Genomic DNA, 22305 nt, shown 5'->3' with positions numbered 1-22305 from the left:
TGAAGTTGTTACAACAAGCAAACGGAAAGGACATTCTTGGGGGGGAAGGGAGAGAGGGAGGAGGGAGGGAGGTGTCGGTGATGGGCCATAATATTCATATACATTGTATATTGACAAAAGAAAAATTTAACGAAAAACAAAGAAAATTGGTATTATTTCCAAAAGTATAAAAAGAATCAGACTGTAGGCATAGGGAATTGAGGAAGGACATGAAGGAGAAATTAAAGAGCCACAAGCAAGTCAAAATTTAAAATAAGGTAAAACAGGAAGGGAGAGAAAAAGATGTAAGGAAACCAATGGGAAGTTTTAAAAAAGAAAAAAGTACACAAAGGGAGAATAAATGAATTATGTTTATGCAGTGTTTGATTTAGGAGGTCTCTAACACTGCCTTAAGAACAATTCTTAAGTTCCAATGTCCTTGAGGTAACATTGACACGGGAATATCTGCATTAGATTTCTACAAGATTCCACTTCCCTACAAGATTCCATTTCCTTTTTGGACACAAGGATCATTAAGATAATTCCCCATTCTTTGTGTTAGCCCTTGTGAGGGTGAAATGTGCACCACACAGGAAGACTGTTGCCCACTCACAATGTATCCCTGGGGTCACTATCAGTTAGAACATCAAAGAAATTACAGATTGGATCTGTGTGGAATTCTTTACATCCATATATCATCATCTTCTTCATCTCAGAATAAAAATCTTGTCTGAAAGGAAACCCTTCCCCAGAAATGCAGAAAATTAATAATACTATCAATAGACCGTCTTTATTGATTAATTCATTCAAACACTGAGTAACCACTGCACCTAAGACAGAAAGAAAATTTTTCTTAAAAAAGAGTCCTTTTAAAGGAGTATATCTTCACCCAAAGGAGATTTTTTAACAAAGTAAGCTGTATTTCCTGACATGGACAGATGTCCAAAGATATATACTTAAAAGGAAACAGCAAATTATATGACTGTGTATACAGCTGGCCCTCCATATCCATGGGGTCCGCATCAATGGATTCAACCAAGCTCAGATTGAAAATATTCAAAAAAAATTTACGTCTGTACTGAACATGTACATACTTTTTTCATGTCATTATTCACTAAATAATACAGTACAACAACTATTTACATCGTATTTACATTGTATTGTTATGGAATGGACTCCAACGGAGAAGCGGTCGGCACTCAGAGGGTTGGATAGTCAGGTATTTTATTATGCTGGCAGGCCTAGATGAGCTAGTGCTTCAAAATCTGAGCCTGGAGTTTAGGTCTTACAGGGCTTATATAGGTGGACTCTTCCGGGCTCTCTTAAGTTTTGTTTTCTCAGCATTCATTTAGCCAGCACAGCAGTCATTGCAATAAGCAAGAATGATTACAAAAGTGGGAGTAGAACAGTTGATTATCAGTAAAGCTGTCACAATAAGCAGGTTTTGTTCTAAAGGCAAAACAAGCTACTGAAAGAATTAACTTCGTATTTTTCCAACAGTATTAGGTATTACATGTAATCTAGAGATGATGTAAAGTATATGGGAAGATGTGCGTAGGTTATATGCAAATACTACGATATCTTATATCAGGGACTTGAGCATTATGGATTTTGGTATCTGTGGGAGGTCCTAGAACCAATCCTCCATGGATACTGAGGGATGACTAGATGTATATGTGTGCATGTGTGTACACATACATATATAAGCACAATATATCACATATACACACAAAGTATGATCTCACTTTTGTAAAATAAATAAATTTAATATGTGTTTGCATATGTTTGGAAAAAAGGCTGGAAAGATAAAATGTTCTCTCTCTAGATGTAGTGATATGTGTATATATATATATATATATATATACACATATGTACAGTTTTTATAATTTAAAAAGCAACTACTATACCACCACTAAAGCAGTGGCTAAGTACACAGACAAAACTTCTCCCCAAAGATGTTGTGTGATACCTTTGGGAAATTAATACCTGTTAGACTAAACATAAAGAAATCTTGAGGCTTATTAAAAATGCCATGATTACTTTAACCTTTCCAATACAATATTTATTTTTGTTCTTAACTTCTAGGCTATTTTTGAAGGCATACAGTAGCTCTGGCATATCAAATAACAATAATATTTCAATTAATACCAAAACAAGCAATGGATTTGAGAGTGAAGGTTCTATCACAGTCTGATTTTGCAAGTTACAACTTTGATCTAAACCACTTAATACAGTCCATTCTACGTTATCTGTGTAGTAAAGGGAATCACAGTTCTATAAATAATACAAAATAACTCCATACCAAATTTGGATTTGCATCTAAATATATCTCATTCTGATAACCTTTAAAATCATTATATAAAACAGTGAAAACATCCTTTAAAAGATATTATTATCCAATTTTCCTACCCTGTCCCTAATCAACAACTGTATGTCTTACTCCATGCTGGGAATGCACATCATCATCTTCTCAGACTCTTAGAAATAATGAGATTGATAAAAAGCAAGCTTCTCTTAAAACTTGCTGATTATACCTAGAACTGAGAGTAATCCCAAATGGCTGTAAATGGGGACACTTGAAAGCTGCTCTGAAAGGCTAGTTTGTGAAATGAAGTATCTGAGTAAGTGAATACACTTGGGAAGAAGGAAAGGTGAGTAGGGGAAAACAACCCTGGTTTGGGGGAGTAAGGTTGAGACATACCTGATAGGGAGGAGGGTAAGTATGTAAGGTAGTGGTGGATAGAATTGTGCTAAAGGATAGGCTAGTGGCAAGTGTACCTACCAGTTTGCAAAGATATTTGAGACAGAGAGATAAGGGGTGGGTTATGACAGAGTCATCAAAGAGCCCGCCCATTCATATGTCAATGACTCAACTCATGACTGATAGAATCAGTTCTTTTTCTCAGTATTTTACAAGGAAAATTATGTGTTACATTTTTACAAATATGATAACTTGTAAAGTTCTCATGACACACCCTTCACAACTCTCATAGGTTGGCCAGTTAGCCTACTACACAGTATCAACTCAGTAAGTGTTGGCCGTGTAAAAGAAGACATAAAGAGAGGGTATACATCTCTGTTTAGGAATAATTATTTTAAAGGGATTGAATTTAGCTTAGTCAGGTTTGAAGAATGATTCATTTTAGCCCTTAAGTAAACTTTTTAAAGTAAAAATAAACAAGAAGAATCTGGCTTACGTGGTAAGTTTAAGTAGCAAATGACCCCTAATCACTCAGCTCACAGTAGCAACAGGCAATGGGTAACCAAGTTTTCCTTCAGCTACAACCTAGATAGCACCTAAATAGCAGAAACAAATTTACGATAGGTCCAGGGAAACTCCTATAATTAATTTTAGGAGGTCAGCTTTAATACAGGACAAAGCTTAAATTAATTCTTAGAAGAAAAAACCCTCTCTCAATCCCCATATACTAGGCCAATTAAACACTATAATCAAGAACAACAATTCTTAAGTTTAAATATTGACAAAAATTTGATAGCACTTTTGACTGTGGTCATCTAAAAAATGTAATATCTTTGATATCAACTTTCTCCTTCTACTCTTTGGCACTCATCTATATTGATGTACCTTTTGGACATTCTGATGAGATGCTCAAAACCCACTTAGCCACAGAAGCTACAGAACCACAACCAACTTACTGCTTGCTATGTACTACATCCCAATGAGTGTCCCAACACATCCCAATAATTCTAAACTCTTACTAGGTACAATAGGAGCTGCTCCACCTGCTCCAGGGAATTTTAATCCAAATCCCAAAGTTATACCACCAAGTATTCTAGCCGAAGTTGTTGAGGCATCAACAGCAGAGAACAACATAATATTAACTATTACCCTTTTAATCAAAAACAATAAGGAATTCATATAGTCTTTTTCATCTGAAGAGTCCTTCAGACATTTTTAGTTAAACTTCAACACACCATGGACAATCCATTTATATGGGATGTCCAAAAAGGCAAATCTCTGGAGATGGAAAATAGATTAGTGTTGTCTTTGGCTGAGGCATCTTATGGGGATGATGGAAATGTTATAAAACTAGATATGGTGATGGTTACACAATTAAGTAAACTTACTAAAAACCATTGAATTGTAAACTTAAAATAAGTTAACTTTATGATATGTAAGTTATAATTTATTAAAGTTAATTAAAAGATACTATGATCCAGATATCTTTTCATTTTGTAGGCAAGGACATCAGAGACAAAAAGGTGGGAAAAGCTTGTCAAAGGTCAGAGGGCAAGTCTTTGAGTGAACATGAATTAATTTGATAACTTTAACTCCAAACCTCAGACATGGTCATATTCATTAAATCTATTATACGTTGAGAAGGATATTGCTTAAAAATATCAAAATTATTCCAGAATCAATGTCATGTCTCAAAATTGAAATCTACTTGGTAGAAAATACAACTCATGTGGTAACCAGCAATTTTAAGGAATGTTTACTTATGCCAACTGCACAATAGGATGGGCATGATATGTCAGTATTCACGCTTGACTAAGCATCAGCATTTCCTGGCAAGTTTTATTCCCAGGGGTGTTAACATCCTTGCTATCACAGGGCTTTGGGGGACCATTTTACAGCTAGGATTACAATACAACAAAGTTTAATGATGAACATCATGGTACTGTGAAGAAGATACCTCAAAAGCACAGTCAGTTTATAGGGGTCTATAAGAAAGAATTGCCTAAGAGGGCCCCAAGCCACCCACACTGGAACACATATGTGCTGCCACAGGACTCCCAGCCTAGACTAGTCCACACCGCCCAGAGAGGCCCAAGAGCTGCTGGGCCCACAGGGCCCCAAGCCATCCGCACCGGAACAGGTACGCACTGCCATGGAAACCCCAGCCCAGGCCAGTCTGCACTGCCCAGAGAGGCCTAAGAGCCACTGGGCCCACAGGGCCCTGAGCCATGTGCAGCGGAACAGGTAGGTGCTGCTATGGGACCCCCAGCCCAGGCCAATCCCTGCTGCAGAGAGAGGCCTGAGCAACCAGCCCACAGGCTCTAGGGTCGAACAAGTGGACCATGAAATCCCCTACCACAATGACTAAACACCAAAGGAAAGATACCAGAAATATGAAAAATCAAGAAAGTATGACACCACCAAAGGAAAATAATAACTCTCAAGCTCTAGATCCTATCGAACAGGAAGTCCTTGAAATGACTGACAAGGAATATCGAGAAACAATTCTAAGGAAACTAAATGAAATACAAGAAAACTCAGACAGCACAATGAAATGAGGAAAAGTATACAGGACCTGAAAGAAGAAATGTACAAAGAAATCAATGCCCTGAAAAAGAATGTAGCAGAGGTTACAGAGCTGAAAGAAACATTCAACAAAATAAACAACACAACAGAGTTTAACCAGCAGGCTAGAATAAGGAGAAGAGAGAATTTCTGACCTTGAAGATGGGCTATTCAAAATAACACAGGTGGACAAAAAAATAAATAATTTTAAAAACTGAAGAAAATCTAAGAGAGATGACAGACAACCTTAAGCACTCAAATATCTGAATCATGGCTATTCCAGAAAGGGAAGAAAAAGGAAATGGCATTGAAAACATGTTCAATGACATAATAGCAGGAAATTTCCCAGGTATAGGGAAAGACATAGATCTTCAGATTCAGGAGGCTCAAAGATCCCCAAACATATTCAACCCAAAAAGGTCCTCTCCAAGACATGGCATCATCAAATTGGCAAAACTCAAAGACAAAGAGAGAATCTTAAAAGCTGCAAGAGAGAAGCAACAAGTCAGTTTAAGGGAGCCCCAATCAGACTAACATCAGACTTTTGATCAGGAATCCTAAAAGCCAGAAAAGAATGGGATGATATATTCAAAATACTAAAAGACAAAAGTTGCCAGCCAAGAATACTTTACCCACAAGGCTATTCTTCCAAAATGAAGGAAAAATAGTATATTCTCAGACAAAAACCACGGGAGTTCCCTACCACATGACCAGCCTTACAAGAAATTCTCAACGGAGTACTGGTTTTGGTACCTGAAAAAACAACCACTACTGCCATGAATACTCAAGAAAGAACAAAATGCACCAGTAAAACAAAAATGCTAACAATAAAGAGAAAAAATAGTTTATCTACCACCCCAGGAAACCAACAAACACAGAAGACAAACAGAAAATCAAAAAGAAAGGGACAAAAGATACTTAAGACATCTGAACAAAAATCAATAGAAAGCTAGTAGCAAGTCAACACCTTTCAATAATATCTCTAAATGTAAAAGGATTAAATTCCCCACTCAAAAGATACAGACTGACTGACTGGATTATAAAGATGGACCCAACAATATGCTGCCTTCAAGAGACTCACCTCACCTGTAAAGACACACATAGACTAAGAGTGAAAGGATGGAAAAAGAAATACCATGCAAATAGAAAAAAAAAAGTGAGCTGGAGTACCTATTCTTATATCAGGTAAAATAGACTTTAAACTGAAAACCATACAAACAGATAAAGAAAGCCACTATATAATGATAAAAGGATCAAGAAGACATAACAATCATAAATATATACGCACCCAAAATTGGAGCAGCCAGATTTATAAAGTGAACACTATTAGACTTAAAGAATGAGACAGACGCTAATACCATAATAGCAGGGGACCTGAACACCCTACTCTCAATATTGGACAGATCATCTAGGCATAAAATAAACAGAGAAACACAAGATCTAAGCAATACTTTAGACCAATTGGACTTGGGAGATACCTACAGAATATTCAATCCAACAACCTCAGAATATTCATTCTTCTCATCAGCACATGGAACATTCTCGAGGATAGACTACATTTTAGGTCACAAATCAAGTCTCAACAAATTCAAAATAATTGGAATTATTCCATGTGTTTTTTCAGATCCCAATGGATTAAAGTGAGAAATAAATGACAAATGAAATTCTGGAAACTATACAAACACATGGAAGTTAAATAACATTCTACTCAATGACATATGGATCCAAGAAGAATTAAGCAAGAAATCAAAGAATTTATTGAAACTAATGAAAATAATGACATCATACCAAAACCTGTGGGATACTGCAAGAGCGGTACTAAAGGGTAAATTTATTGTATTAAATGCTTACTTCCAAAAAATGGAAAGGTGGCATGTAAACAACCTAACAGTTCACCTTAAAGAACTAGAAAAACAAGAATAATCCAAACCCAAAGTTGGCAGATGTAAAGAAATAATTAAGATCAGAGTAGAACTTAATGAAATAGAAACCCCCCAAATGATACAAAAGATCAATGAAATAAAACGTTGGTATTTTGAAAAGATAAATAAAATTGACAAACAACTAGCAATGCTAAATAAAAAAAGAAGAAAGAAGACCCAAATAACAAAAATTAGAAAAGAAAAAGGTGATATTAAAACTGATACCTCAGAAATACAAGGAATCATTAGAGACTACTATGAATAACTATATGCCAACAAATTTGAAAATCTGCAGGAAATGGATAAATTTCTGGACACACACAAACTACCAAAACTGAACCAAGAAGATATAGAAAATCTGAACAGACCAATAAAAATAAAAGAGAACGAATCTGTTATCAGAAGTCTCCTAACAAAGAAAAGCCTAGCACTGGATGGGTTCACTGCAGAATTCTACAAAACCTTCAAAGAGGAATTGATACCAATTCTCTATAAACTATTCCAAAATATTGAAACAGAGGCCATTCTCCCAAACTCATTTTATGAGGGAAACAACCCCCTGATACCAAAACCAGACAAAGATACAACAAAAAAGAAGAGTACAGGCCAATATCCTTGATGAATATAGATGCAAAAATCCTCAATAAAATACTACCTAACAGAATACAGCAACACATACACAAAATTATACACCATGGTCAATTGGGATTCATCCCAGGGATGCAAGGTTGGTTCAACACATGGAAATCACTAAATGTAATACACCACATCAATAAAATCAAAGACAAAAACCATATGATCATCTCTATAGATGCTGAAAAAGTATTTGACAAAATTCAACATTCGTTCATGATAAAGACTCTCTATAAGTTAGGTATAGATGGAAAGTATCTCAATATAATTAAAGCCGTATATGATAAGCCCACTGCCAATATCATCCTGAACAGGAACTAGACAAGGATGCCCACTCCCAGCACTCCTATTCAACATAGCGTTGGAAGTACTAGCCAGAGCAATCAGAGAAGAGAAGGAAATAAAGGACATCCAGATTGGAAAAGATAAAGTCAAACTGTCCTTGTTTGCAGATGATATGAACCTATATATCAAACAACCTAAAACCTCTACAAAAAAACTCCTAGAGTTGATAAATGATTTCAGCAAAGTTGCAGGATACAAAATCAACTAACAAAAGTCAGTGGCATTTCTATATCCAACAGTGAACATGCAGAAAAAGAAATCAAGAAGCTAGCCCATTTACAATAGCCACCCCAAAATAAAATACTTAGGAATAAAATTAACCTAGGATGTGAAAAGAACTACAAAGCACTACTGAGAGAAATTAAAGGGGACACAAGAAGATGGAAAAATATCTCATGCTCTCAGATTGGAAGAATTAACATTGTGAAAATGTCCATACTACATAAAGTGATATACAAATTCAATGCAATCCCCATCAAAATTCCAATGACATTTTTCTCTGAAATGGAAAAAACTATCTTAACATTTATATGGAATATCAAAAGACCATTAATAGCCAAAGCAATTCTGAGCAAAAAAAAAATAATAATAAAGCTGGAGGCATAACACTACCTGACTTTAAACTATATTACAAAGCTATAATAACCCAAACAACATGACACTGGCATAAAAACAGACATACAGATCAATGGAATAGAATAGAAAATCAAGAAATCAACTCATACACCTACAGCCATCTGATCTTTGACAAAGGCACCAAGTTTACACACTGGGAAAGAGACTGCCTCTTCAGCAAATGGTACTGGGAAAATTGGATATTTATAGGTAGGAGAATGAAACTGAACTTGTACCTCTCACCATATACCAAAATCCACTCAAAATGGATTAAAGAATTAAATATACATCCTGAAACAACAAAACTCCTTAAAGAAAACATAGGAGAAACACTCCAGGAAGTAGGATTGGGTACAGACTTCATGAATGCAACCCCAAAATCACAGGCAACTAAAGGAAAAATAAACAAATGGGATTATAACAAAATAAAAAGCTTCTGCCCAGCAAAAGAAACAATAAACAGAGTGAAAAGATAACCAACAGAGTGGGAGAAAACATTTGCAAAATATACAGCTGACAAAGGATTAATATCCAGAATATACAAGGAACTCAAACAACTTTACAGCCAAAAAACAAATAACCCAATTAAAAATAGGCAAAGGAGCTTAATAGGCATTTCTCAAAGGAAGATATACAAATGTCCAATAGACACATGGAAAAATGCTCAACATCACTCAGCATTTGGGAAATGCAAACCAAGACCACTTTGAGATACCATCTCACTGCAGTTAGGGTGGCTAATAGCCAAAAGACTGAGAATGATAAATGCTGGTGAGACTGCAGAGAAATAGGAACTCTCATACACTATTGGTGAGACTGCAAAATGGTGCAACCTTTATGAAAAATGGTATGGAGGTTCCTCAAACAAATATTGATAGATCTACCATATGACCCAGCTATTCCACTACTAGGAATATACCCAGAGGAATGGAAATCATCATGTCAAAGGGATACCTGTACTCCAATGTTTACTGCAGCACTATTTACAATAGCCAAGAGTTTAGACCAGCCCAAATGTCCATCATCAGATGAGTGGATAAGGAAACTGTGGTATATCTACACAATGGAATACTACTTTGTATAAAAAAGAATGAAATACTACCATTAACATCAACATGGATGGACTTAGAAAAAATTACATTAAGTAAAATAAGTCAGGCACTTATTTCTTTCAGGTATTTCAGAAAGAAATACCACATGTTCTCACTTATTTTGGGGACCAAAAAATCAATCAATTAAATAAATATACAAACAAATGGTGGTGGTGGGTGGGGGAAGAAGACAACAATCACAACAATTCCTTGAACTTGTTAAGATGAAGGAACAGATATGATGCTGGTGGGAGGGAGGGGAGAGGGAGGAGGGAAAGAGGAATTGGTAAAGGAACATGAAAATCAACTACATTGTATATTGATAAATTAAAATTAAAAAAGAAAGAATTGCCTAAGACATATACTGAATTCAATATTTTCAACATTTATCTATTATTCTACTAATGAAGGATGTGCAACAAAAAATTGGGGTTATGAGATAACATCCCACCTCTAAGTTCAAAGCATCCAGACATTCCTCTAGAGTGGGAAAGGTCATAAGACATCATATAGTCCCAGTTAGAACTCCAAAACTACAGTTGTCCTTTGTCATGCTCCACTTTGCTAGATAAAATGTAAGGACCACAAGCCCAGTTTATATATATACTAGAGCAAGGTCCAACGTTTATTTCCCATTTTATCTTATTCACATAGATAATAAGGACTTCTTCCCTTCAGACACACTTGGCAAAACTCCCACTCTTCCTATTACTATTTTTTTTACAGAAAATATAATTTTCTTAATATTATTTTTTTACATTCTAGGATGTTGTTGTGGAACAGTTGGGATTAAGGGGGAGAAGGGAAAGGGAAGGAAATGTGACATAAGAAGGAAGAAGGAGGAGGGGTAGGATTGAGCCTGTGGCACCCACCTCATTCCCACAGGGGAGACCAGGGGGCTTCAAGTGGTGGCTTGGTAATTGCTAGGCTGCATGCAGATATCATGGGGATTTGGCAAAAGCCCTCACCCCCCACCACCCCAGCTTGGGAACTCAGGGTCCTTCTTGCTGTGGCTTAGTGATTGTCGCTGGGCTCATTGCACATGTTTGGGGAGTGTGGCCGAGGCCCTTGGCCCCCCACCACCCTAGCTTGGGAGAGCCCTGGGTGCTTCTGGCGGTGGGTCAGTTGTCATTGCTGGGCTGGCTGTGCATGTCTGGTGGGCGTGGTTGCACATGTCAGGGGGGTGTGGCCGAGTCCCCCACCTCCCACTCTTGGGATTGGTTGTGGATATCTGGGGGCATTGCTGAGGCCTGTGGCCCTCCTCACTTTCTGGTTTGGTAGCTTAGGGGACTCCTGGTCCTTCTAAGTGTTATAGGAGTTCTTTGGTAAAATGAGACCTTTGCTAGTTAATATCAAACTTTGTCCCTGGTTGTGGGTACTTTGTTTTTTCTTTCAATTCTGTGTTGGATTATTTGCTGCTCCCACCACTTAAGCTCTGTGCTGGAACTAATATGCTGTCCTTTGCTTCTAAAATGGGGGAACTTCCTGTGGGGACCAGTTCTTGAGCTGTGTAGTTTAGCTAAATTGCTGCTTTGCTGCTGATTCCCTATGGAAGGCTTTTTGTGCAGCTCAGGTTTTAATGGTTGACTTTATAGGTACTTCTGGGTCTAGAGAAATCTGGTGCACCTGGGTTGTGCAGAAACTCTGGTCTGGGCCTGAGTCTTTTCATCAAACAGTACCCCAGGCATTCTATGTTCCCGATCAGTCTCGTCTGAATGGTCCTATGCTGATTAGGGGGCAGATCAGCTGTCCTTGCTATGCCCGTGTTCTCCAGGTGGGCCCATCTCCCCCACCGCCTGTGCTGCAAACACTTCCCGTGGGATGGGCCATGTGCCAGTTCTTTGTGATGACTCACTGGCCTCTGAGTGACTCCTTTTTTTCATTTGTTGTGGCTCCTCACTCCAATGTGGGTCTGCAGGAACCCTATTAGTGCTCTTGCTGGCCTGGGGGCCACCAAGGCCCTCTTCTCCCCTGCCGCCTCCAATCAACTTCATCCAAAAGGCATAGCTGTGGCTTTTGCCAGCTCCTGCTCCATGTGCTCAGCAGCTCCATCCTCAAAGCAGCCAGGGCTCAAAAAGATTGGAGCGGTTCTTTCTATTATCGTGGCTTCTCCCACCTTCATGCACTCTGTTGGTCTTTCCTCCTTTTTCCCTGAGCTCTAGAGGTCCCAGCTTGGCTGTCATTGCTTTTTTATAGTTGTAAATTGGTTGATTTGTGGGAGAGAGTGACACTGGGGACCATCTATTCTGCTATATTGACCAGAAGTCCTGAGCATCCTGGAAGGACTGGCAACTCTGAAGCCTGGTGCTCTTGCCCCGGGCCTGAGGCACAGGGAGGCTGACTGTGGTTCACTCAGAGCACAGGGTATCGTCCCACCTCATCTCGGCTCTCACTGGATAGACAAGTGGGCACGCTGAGAAAGACTGCACAGAGGTAACTCGAGAGTGTGTGCTGGGACCCCATGGACACATTCCAGGCCATCAAAGCAGCCATGGCCAGGTGACTTCCCTAGTCCTGGTAGCGCTCTCCCACTTTTCCTATTCTTAATAGCCCAAGAAGTTGAAAACATCACAACGTTGATGAATTATATGCTTAAAGTTATCATTTTAAGCTGTAATAACCATGTTAATAAAAAAAATAATGTTAATAATAAAAAAATTCACAGCTAATGTCATGACATTTAGACTCTTAAACCAAGCTACTATTGATATTTAGCAGCAACAGATGAATTCAAGCATAATGATAATTTATGAGATGTAGGAGATCCACAACTCATATCAGCAAATTGACTTAAGTGGCCTCATGGGAAATAATAGTATTTTCTTTGGAATGAGTAACTTACATGACATCCTGGTAGCAGCAGTGGAGGTAAAAGCAGTTGATAACGAGGTAAAAAACATGGTGCTTGAACTAGTAGTGGTGGCAACAGCAGATGCTGGAGTGAAACCTAAAAAAGTAACGAGCATAAAACTATTTCACTCAAAATAATTTTTTAAAGGTAAAACAACATTATAACATGCTTCATTTATATAAAAAAAAAAACAAGGCAAGGAGAAGCAGGTACCATGAAACCGAATAAATAAGACACAGTAAAAGCCTGATTGAAAAACTAGTGCATCAGAATTGCTTGGTATAGCCAGCATTCTAGCACCATCATAACAAAGAAATTCTATTTTACTGAAAAAGTAGACATAAGAGGGGGATCCACTTCTAAAACTGAGTCATAAGAAGTCCTGTGGGCCCGTTCCTCAGTGAAACATCATAATTGGCAAAAAGTATTTTTTTTTAATTGGGAATCATTAGAAGTTGTCCTAATGGCATACAACAAATGAAGAAACATCTATTCAAGAAAATCTGCTAAAACTCAATTATTGCATTATCTTTTAATTCTATTTTTCCATGAACCTTTTAAAGTACCCTTGCATATATATCCAAGAGAAATGAGACATATATTTACAAAAAATATGTACATGAATATTCATAGCAGCATTATTTGTAGTAGACAAAAGGTGGAAACCACCCAAATGTCTATTCATTGATGAAAGGATGAAACGTGGTATATGCACACAATGAAATTTTATTTGCCATAAAAAGGAAAAGAAGCACTGATACATGCTATAACATGAATGAGCCTTGAAAACAATAGGCTAAGTGAAAAAGCTAGCTTTCATGACTAGTCATGAGAGACCAAATAATGTATAATTCCATTTTATACAATGTCCAGAATAGGGAAATCTATAGAGACAGAACGTAGGCTAATGGTTACCACAGACTGGGAGGGAGGGAGGAATGGGCAGTGACTGCTAATGGGTACAGAGTTTCCTTTTTGGATGATGAAAATGGTTTAATATTGACTGTAATGATGATTGCATAACTCTGAATATACTAAAGCCCAGTGAATTTTACATTTCCAATGCGTGAACTGTATGTATGTGAATTATATCATAATAAAACTGTTATAAAAATAATAGAAGTCTGGGATAAATTTTTAGAAAACAGATTACCTGCCTCTTGCTTTGAAATTTAAAAAGAAAACTATAAAAGAAATAAAACTGGAGAAATTACATACATAAAGACACAAAAAAGATTAATGAGTTACTTGAAAACAAAGTTCCTATATCTTCATCCTCACTATAGATCACTGTACATGGCACATGACAGTAAGTGTTCAGTACATGTTTCTGCTGAATTGAACCAACTGTTTCTAGACTCCAACACACAATTAGAGATACACTATTTCCCCTTCAAAAGGATAAAGTGCTTAATAAGTAACTGCACTTGCACCTATTACTGCCTGCGTCCAACTGTCCAGCAATTCATGGCAACATATGAAGGAAGACTGCTATCCAAAACACCTAGGTCAACTGGGGGTGAAGGGGGCAGGGAGGAGATGCCGGGAAGGAACCAGGAACTTCACCACATACCTCCAACTATTTAAAATGTGTATAGTGGAATATCAGTATGTTTCATTTAGGAGAAGTACCACATGTATACTTTTAAAGAAATCACCAATTTTATAGCAAAGGCACTTACATTTACAATGTATTACCTTCCGGTGAGGCTGAATTTTTAATATGGGTTTAATGACCACTTTAATTTCTTCATTTGGAGCTTCCTATTCCTGTCATTGGTACATTTTCTTATAGGAGAATACAGTCTTCTTATTACTGATTTTTAATAATAGTGTATATCAAGGCTATTTAGTTAGTCTCATGTTGCAAAAATTCTGCTACCTGAGTTTGTCATTTGTTTTTTATTTTGATTTTATGTTTTTATTTATACATATTTATGAGGTACAAAGTTGACTATCAGTATTGGTGTACAGTACGTGATGATCAAATCAATATTATTAGCATATTCATCATTACACATCATAATGACTTTCTGTGTCCCTTAACCAATTACTCCCTATCTCCCCTCTCCCTCCCCTTTCCTACCTCTAGTAACTATAGGTCTGTTCTCTCCTTCTGAAAGTTCAATGTTTTGTTATGGTCTTTCTTTCTTTGTTTCTTAGCTCCCACTTATGAGTGAGGACGTGTGGTATTTCTCTTTCTGTGCCTGGTTTATTTCACTTAACATAATTTTCTCCAAGCTCATCCATTTTACTGTGAATGTTAGACTTTCTTTTTTATGGCTCAGTAGTACTCCATGGTGTATATATATACCACATTTTCCTTAGCCAGTCATCCACTGATGGACATTTAGATTGCTTCCAACTCTTGGCTATTGTGAATAGAGCTGCGATGAACATGGGAGTGCAGATGTCCCTTCGACATGATGATTTCCATTCCTTTGAGTATAGACCCAGTAGTGGGATTGCTGGATCATATGGTAGATCTAACTGTGGTTGTCTGAGGAACCTCCATACTGTTCTCCATAATGGCTTTGCTAATTTACAGTCCCACCAACAGTGTCGGGGTGGTTCCTCTTTCTCCAAATCCTCACCAGCATTTGTTATTCTCTGTCTTTTTGATATAGCCAGTCTAGCTGGGGCGAAATGATATCTCAATGTGGTTTTGATTTGCAGATCCAAACTTAAAACGTCCAACCCGACTGTCAATATGTCTTTTTGTTTGTTTGTTTTTTATGTAGTCAAATTTTTTCATCATTTTTTCCTTTGTGCTCTAAGACTCCATATCACGTTTAAAAAGATTTTCCCTCTTAAACATATGAAAAGGTGCTTAACCTTGCTTTTAAGATAAAATTGCAATTATAACTACATTGAGAACAATTTCACCTAACAGATGACAAGAAATCAAAAACTAGTAACACATTCTGTTAAGGACACTATGAAGAAGCAGGCAGTCTCACAGATTCCTAATGTAAGTGCAAACTGATACAACTCCTATGGAAAACAAGTGGTCAATGTTTTAAAAATTACAAATGCATCTATCTTTTGAACCAGCAGTACTTCTGGAAATTTATTCACAAAGATGTACTTGCAGGGGCTGGTCAGTGGGCTCAGGTGGCTAGAATGTGATGTTGTAACTCCAAGGTCTAAAGGTTCAGAACCCCATACCAGCCAGCCCCCCCCCCCCACAAAAAAAAAAAAGAGTAAGAAAAACAAAGGTGTACTTGCATACCTGTAAAATGATATCCACTGCACCACTGTATTAGCCAAAGAAAAAGTAACCTAAATACCCATCAGCAAGGGACTGGATACATATACTGACTGATGTAAAACAAACAAACAAACAAAAAACCTCCAATATGTTTAAAATAAGTGTATAAAATAAAGTTTATTAAAGTACAGAATAGTGTGTAGAGTGTATAATTTATGTCAAAATAAAGGATAGAGGGCTAAGAATACATGTTTTTATTTACTAACAAATCCATGAAAAAGCTCTGCGAGGATATAAGCAATTACAATGGTTAGCCGAGTGTGGGAAGGGTGCAGGAGTAATACAGTGTAGATGAGGGACAGTATACCTATTTATACTTTTTATAGTTTCATTTTTGAACCATTTGACTATATTATTTAAAAAGTTTATATGAACAGTCTTCTCCCTGACCTGAGAAATATTATTTATTTATTTTCATATTCATCTATACTTTTAAAATATTTATGGTTTCATTTTTTACCTTTAATTCACCTAGTATTTCTTTTGGTTAATCATTTTATACAAAAATTAACCCCCTTTCCCCCAGGAACTGGTTAAGCAACTATTGCAATTCATTTATTCACTACTATATCCTCTCTACCCATTAATTTGAAATGTCACAAACAGATTTGTTTACATACTTTAAAATACTTCACTGATTTTTTCTCTGTTTCATTCCAGAGTTTCAATTATTGTAGCACTACAATTTATTTATTTTTATATTACATAATATTTTAAATTTATAAGAAGAGAATAAACTTGCAATACATTTTCTTTTTTTTTTCTTTTTTGCACTGCAAGTAGGAACTTTTTTCTTTATTGGTTATGAATATCATGGGGTACAAGGCTAATTGTCACTACTCATGCCCAACATGTGATGGCCAGATCCATACTGGCAGTATGCCCATTACCACAAATTGCGATGATACCCGGTGTCCCCAACACAATTATCCCTGACCTCACTCCCATCCCTCTTTCCCCACTCCACTTTGTATCCCTAGATATGTTCTCTCCCTCTGCAAATCCAATGCACCACTGTGTTCTTTCTTTCCTTCCTTCTTTCTCTCTTAGCTCCCACTTATGAGTGAGTACATGCGGCATTTACCCCTCTGTGCTTTCTTTATTTTACTCAACATAAGTCCAAGCTCATCCATGTTGCTGCAAAGGTGAGAATTTCATTCTTTTTTATGACAGAGTAGTATTCCATGGTGTATACATACCACATTTTCCTTATCCAATCATCCATCAATGGACATTTAGGTTGGTTCCCTATCTTGGCTATTGTGAACAGAGCTGCAATGAACACAGGAGGGCAGGTATCCCTTTGACACGATGATTTCCATTCCTTTGGGTATATACTCAGAAGTGGAATTGCTGGATCATATGGAAGATCTATCTGTAGTTGTCTGAGAAACTCCATACTGTTTTCCATAATGGCTGTACTAATTTACAGTCCCACCAACAGTGTAGGAATGAGCATTCCCTTCTCTCCACATCCTTGTCAGCATTTGTTATTCTCCATCTTTTTGATTACAGCCAGTCTAACTAGGGTGAGATGAAATCTCAGTGTGGTTTTAATTTGCATCTCCCCGATGATTAGTGATGTGGAGCATTTTTTCATGTGCCTGTTGGCCATTTGTATGTCTTCCTTTGAAAAATGTCTATTCAGCTCCTTTGCCCATTTTTTAATTGGGTTATTGGATTTTTACTGTGCAATTGCTTGAGTTCCTTGTATATTATGGATATTAATCCCCTGTTAGATGCATAGTTAGCAAAAATTTTTTACCACTCTGTAGGTTGTTGTTTCACTCTGTTGATTGTATCCTTTGCTGTGCAACAGCTTTTTAGTTTGATACAGTCCCATTTATTTATTTTTTCTTTGGTTGCTTGTGTTTTCCAGCTCATGTTCATAAAGTCTGTGCTGAGACTTGGTTCTTGAAGTGTTTCACCTATATTTTCCCTTAGTAATTTTACACTTTCAGGTCTTATACTTAAGTCTTTAATTCATTTTGAGTTGATTTTAGTACATTGTGAGAGGTGCATGTTTAGTTGCATTCTTCTGCATATGGATATCCAGTTTTCCCAGCACCACCTTATTGAAGAGGCAGTCTTTTCCTCAATGTATGTTTTTGTTGCCTTTGTCAAATATCAGATGGCTGTAAGCCTGACGAGTGATTTCTGGGTTCTCCATTCTGCTCTACTTGTCCGAATGTCTATTTTTATGCCTGTACCATGCTGTTTTGGTTACTATAACTTTGTAGTATAATTTGAAGTCAGGTAGTGTTGTGCCTCTGGCTTTATTTATTTATTTATTTTTCTGCTCAGGATTGCTTTGGCTATTCAGGGTCTTTTGTAGTTCAATTAATATTGAGATTGTTTTTTCCATTTCTATGAAGAATGTCATTGGTATTTTGATGGGGATTGCATTGAATCTGTAGATTGCTTTGGGTAGTATAGACATTTTTCACAATGTTAATTCTTCCAGTCCAAGAGCATAGAATGTCCTTTCATCTTTTTGTGTCTTCTTTAATTTCTTTCAGTAGTGGTTTGTAGTTCTCACTGTAGAGATCTTTCACCTCCTTGGTTAAACTGATTCCTAGGTTGTTTTTTTTTTTTTTTTTTTTTTTTTGACTGTTGTGAATAGGCTTACTTTCTTGATTTCTCTTTCTGTTAGCTCATTATTGGAGAATATAAATGCACTGATTTGGAGGTATTTATTTTGTATCCTGCACTGCTACTGAAATTATTAACCAGCTCTAGGAGTTTTCTGATAGAGTCTTTAGGTTTTTCTACATATAGTATCATGTCATCTGCAAATAGGACAGTTTGACTTCATCTTTTCCAATCTAGATGCCCTTTATTTCTTTCTCTTGCCTGATTGCTCTGGCTCCAGTGCTATGTTAAATAGAAGTGGTGAGAGTGGGCATCCTTGTCTTGTTTCTCTTCTTAAGGGAAAAGCCCTCAGTTTTTCCCCATTCAGAATGATACTGGGGGTGGGCTTGTCATAGATGGCTTTTATTGTGTTGAGATACTTTACTTCTATACCTAATTTGTTGAGAGTCTTTATAATGAAGGGATGTTGAATTTTGTCAAATGCTTTTTTGACATCTATTGAAATAATCATATGCTTTTTGTCCTTGAGTTTATCAATGTGATGTATCACATTTATTGACTTTTGTATGTTGAACCATCCTTGCATCCCTGGGACGAATCCTGCTTGATCATGGTGTATAATTTTTTTGATCTGTTGCTGTATTCTGATTGCTAATATTTTGTTGAGGATTTTGCATCTATCTTTCTTCATCAAGGATATTGGCCTGTAATTTTCTTTTTTTGTTGTGTCTTTATCTGGCTTTGGTATCAGAGAATGTTGGCCTCATAGAATGAGTTTAGAAGAATGGCTTCTGTTTCAATTTTTTGGAATAGTTTGAGGAGAATTGGTAGTAATTCCTCTTTAAAGGTTTGGTACAATTCAGCTGTGAAGCCATCCGGAACTGGGCCTTTCTTTGTTGGAAGATTGCTGATTACAGCTTCAATTCCATTGCTTGTTATTGGTCTGTTCAGGTTTTCTCTTCTTGGTTTAGTCTGGGTAGATTGTATTTGTCCAGAAACTTATCCATATCTTCCAGGTTTTCATATTTGTTGTCATAACAGTTGTTTATAATAGTCTCTAGTGATTCTTCATATTCCTGTGGTATCAGTTGTAATGTCTCCCTTTCATTTCTGATTTTTGTTATTTTGGTCTTCTCTCTCTCTTTTTTTTTTTTTTTTTGGTTAACCTAGCTAATGGTTTGTCTATTTTATTTATCTTCTTGAAAAACAAACTTTTTGTTTCACTGATCATTTCTTGGGTATCTATTTCATTTAGTTCTGTTCTGATCTTAATTATTTCTTTCCATATACTACATTTAGGATTGGATTGTTGCTGTTTTTCCAGTTCTTTCAGGCATTGTGTTAGGTCATTTATTTGAAGTCTTTCCATTCTTTTGATGTAAGCGTTTTTTGCAATAAATTTGCCTCTTAGTACTGCTTTTGTTGTATCCCACAGGTCTTGGTATGATGTATCTTTATTTTCATTAGTTTCAAGAAATTTTTTGACTTCCCATTTAATTTTTTCTTGGACCAATAGGTCATTCAGGATTCTACTGTTTAGATATCTGGAATGATTTCAATTTTTTAAAACTTGTTGAAACTAGACTTGTGACCTAATATGTGGTCTCTCCTGGAGAATGTTCCATGTGCTGATGAGAAGAAAGTATATTCTTTAGTTGTTGGGTGAAATTTTCTGTATATATCTGCCAGGTCCAGTTGGTCTAAGGTGCAGTTAAATCCTGTGACTCTTTGTTGATTTGTTGCTTGGAAGATCTTTCCCATACTGAGAGAGGGGTGTTCAGGTAACCCACTATTAACATATTAGGGCCTATTTCTTTCTTTAGGTCTAAGAATATTTGCTTTATATTGGGTGCTCCAATATTGGGTGCATACATATTTATGACTGTTATGTCTTCTAGCTGGATAGATCCTTTTATCATTATATAGTGGCCTTCTTTGTCTTTTTTTATGTGTTTTGGTTTAAAGTCTATTTTATATGATATACAATACAAGAATAGCTACTCCTGCTCGTTTTTGGTTTCCATTTCCATGGTATATCTTTTTCCATCCCTTCACTTTTAGTCTGTGTGTATCTCTATAGGCGAGATGGGTCTCTCGACAGCAGCATATACTTGGGTCTGGTTTTTTAATCCAATCAGTCAGTCTGTGTCTTTTGAATGGGGAGTTAAATCCATTCACATTTAGGGTAGTTATTGACAGGTATTGTTTAATTGCTATCACTTAATTGCTTTTTGTTTAGATGTTTTAAATATCTTTTGATCATTACTTCCCCTTTTATTTCTCTTCTTCAATGTTAGTTGGAAATTTGAGGTGGCATGATTTAGCTTCTTTCTCTTTCTCACTGGCACTTTTGTTTTAACAGCAGGTTTTGCTCTTTCTTGCGTATCTGTGATAGTGATCATCATTTTTTTAGATTCAAGATGAAGGACTCCCTTAAGAATTTCTTGCAGGGCTGGCCGTGTGATGGTGAACTCCCACAATTTTTGTTTGTCTGGGAAATATGCTATTTCTCCCTCATTTCTAAAGGAGAGAATTGCTGGTTAAAGAATTCTTGGCTGGCAATTTTTTTCTTTAATTGTTTTGACTATATCATTCCACTTTCTCCTGGCCCGTAGGGTTTCAGTTGAGAAGTCTGCTATCAGTCTGATGGGGGTTCCATTATAGGTGACTTGATGCTTTTTCTCTTGCTGCTTTTAGAATTCTCTCCTTGTCTTTGAGCTCTGCAAATTTGACTATAATGTGTTGGCGAGGATCTTTTTGGACTGAATCTCTCTGGGGACCTTTGAGCTTCCTGGATCTGAAGGTATGCATCTCTCCCTACACCAGGGAAGTTTTCTGTTATTATTTCCTTGAATAGGTTTTCAATACCTTTTCCTTTCTCCTCCCCTTCTGGAGTACCCACAATTCGGATATTAGAGTGCTTGAGGTTGTCTGCTATCTCTTAGATTTTCCTCCTTATTTTTAATTCTTTCTTCCTTTTATTTGTCTGCCTGGATTATTTCAAAAAGACCATCTTCGAGATCTGAAATTCTTTCTTCTGCTTGCTCTAGCCTGCTGCTTAAGCTCTCTGTTGTGTTTTTTATTTCAATAAGTGAATCTTTCATTTCTAGGAGTTCTGCTTCACTCTTTTTTAAGGTATTAATCTCTTTGTAAATTTCCTCCTTCATATTCTGGATATTTTTTCTTGTTTCCTTTTGTTCTCTTATTGAGTCTTCTTTTATCTCTTTGAGTTTTCTAAATATCATTGTTCAGAATTCCTTTTCAGACATTTCAAAGATTCCCTGTTCTATGGGGTCTGGAATTTGAGCATTACTGTATTCTTTCAGTCGTGTCATATCTTTTTGTTTGTAGTTCTAGTATTTTTTTTCTTTGATGTTTGGTCATCTGGTAGAGGACTTGCTTATTCTATTACTCTGGGGATGGCTATGAGGATAAAGATTTCCTCCTCTGATTGCAGGCTCTACTGGTGACTCTTCTTATATCAGTGTAGTTGAGTGAGTGGCTGGTGCCTGTAGAGTGGGCTTGGCTGCTAATGTGGTGATGAACTGTCCTTGCGGTGACAGAAGGTGTGGCAGTGTCTATATTATACCACCTTGGCTCCTGTTCCAGCTTTCTGTGGCCAGAGACTGAGCTCCTGGTGCCATGCTGATATTGGCTCACCTCAGCGGCTGCTGGGCTACGGACACTTCCCTTCCCACTGGGGCCTTAGGCTGAGCCCCAGTGCCATGTGGGTCTCAGCT

The 22305-nt window shown here is 37.0% G+C and overlaps 1 protein-coding gene across 3 annotated transcripts in view; it reads right to left on the bottom strand.

Moving 5' to 3' along the window:
- NUP62CL (nucleoporin 62kDa C-terminal like) overlaps window positions 1-22305 on the bottom strand; it is a 101178-nt gene that overhangs the window by 39136 nt on the left and 39737 nt on the right. For all 3 annotated transcript variants that reach the window (XM_008583986.1, XM_008583988.1, XM_008583985.1), the window contains exon 2: window positions 12694-12798. In XM_008583986.1, coding sequence (XP_008582208.1) covers window positions 12694-12751 — 58 coding nt within the window. In that variant the 5' untranslated portion in view covers window positions 12752-12798. The remainder of the gene's footprint in view (window positions 1-12693; window positions 12799-22305) is intronic.

The sequence above is a fragment of the Galeopterus variegatus genome, unplaced genomic scaffold (assembly GCF_000696425.1).
Source record: "Galeopterus variegatus unplaced genomic scaffold, G_variegatus-3.0.2 Scaffold3117, whole genome shotgun sequence".
Classification (NCBI taxonomy): Eukaryota; Metazoa; Chordata; class Mammalia; order Dermoptera; family Cynocephalidae; genus Galeopterus; species Galeopterus variegatus.
The sequence above is the reverse complement of the archived record's forward strand: the minus strand, read 5'-3'. Positions and strand labels throughout refer to the sequence as shown.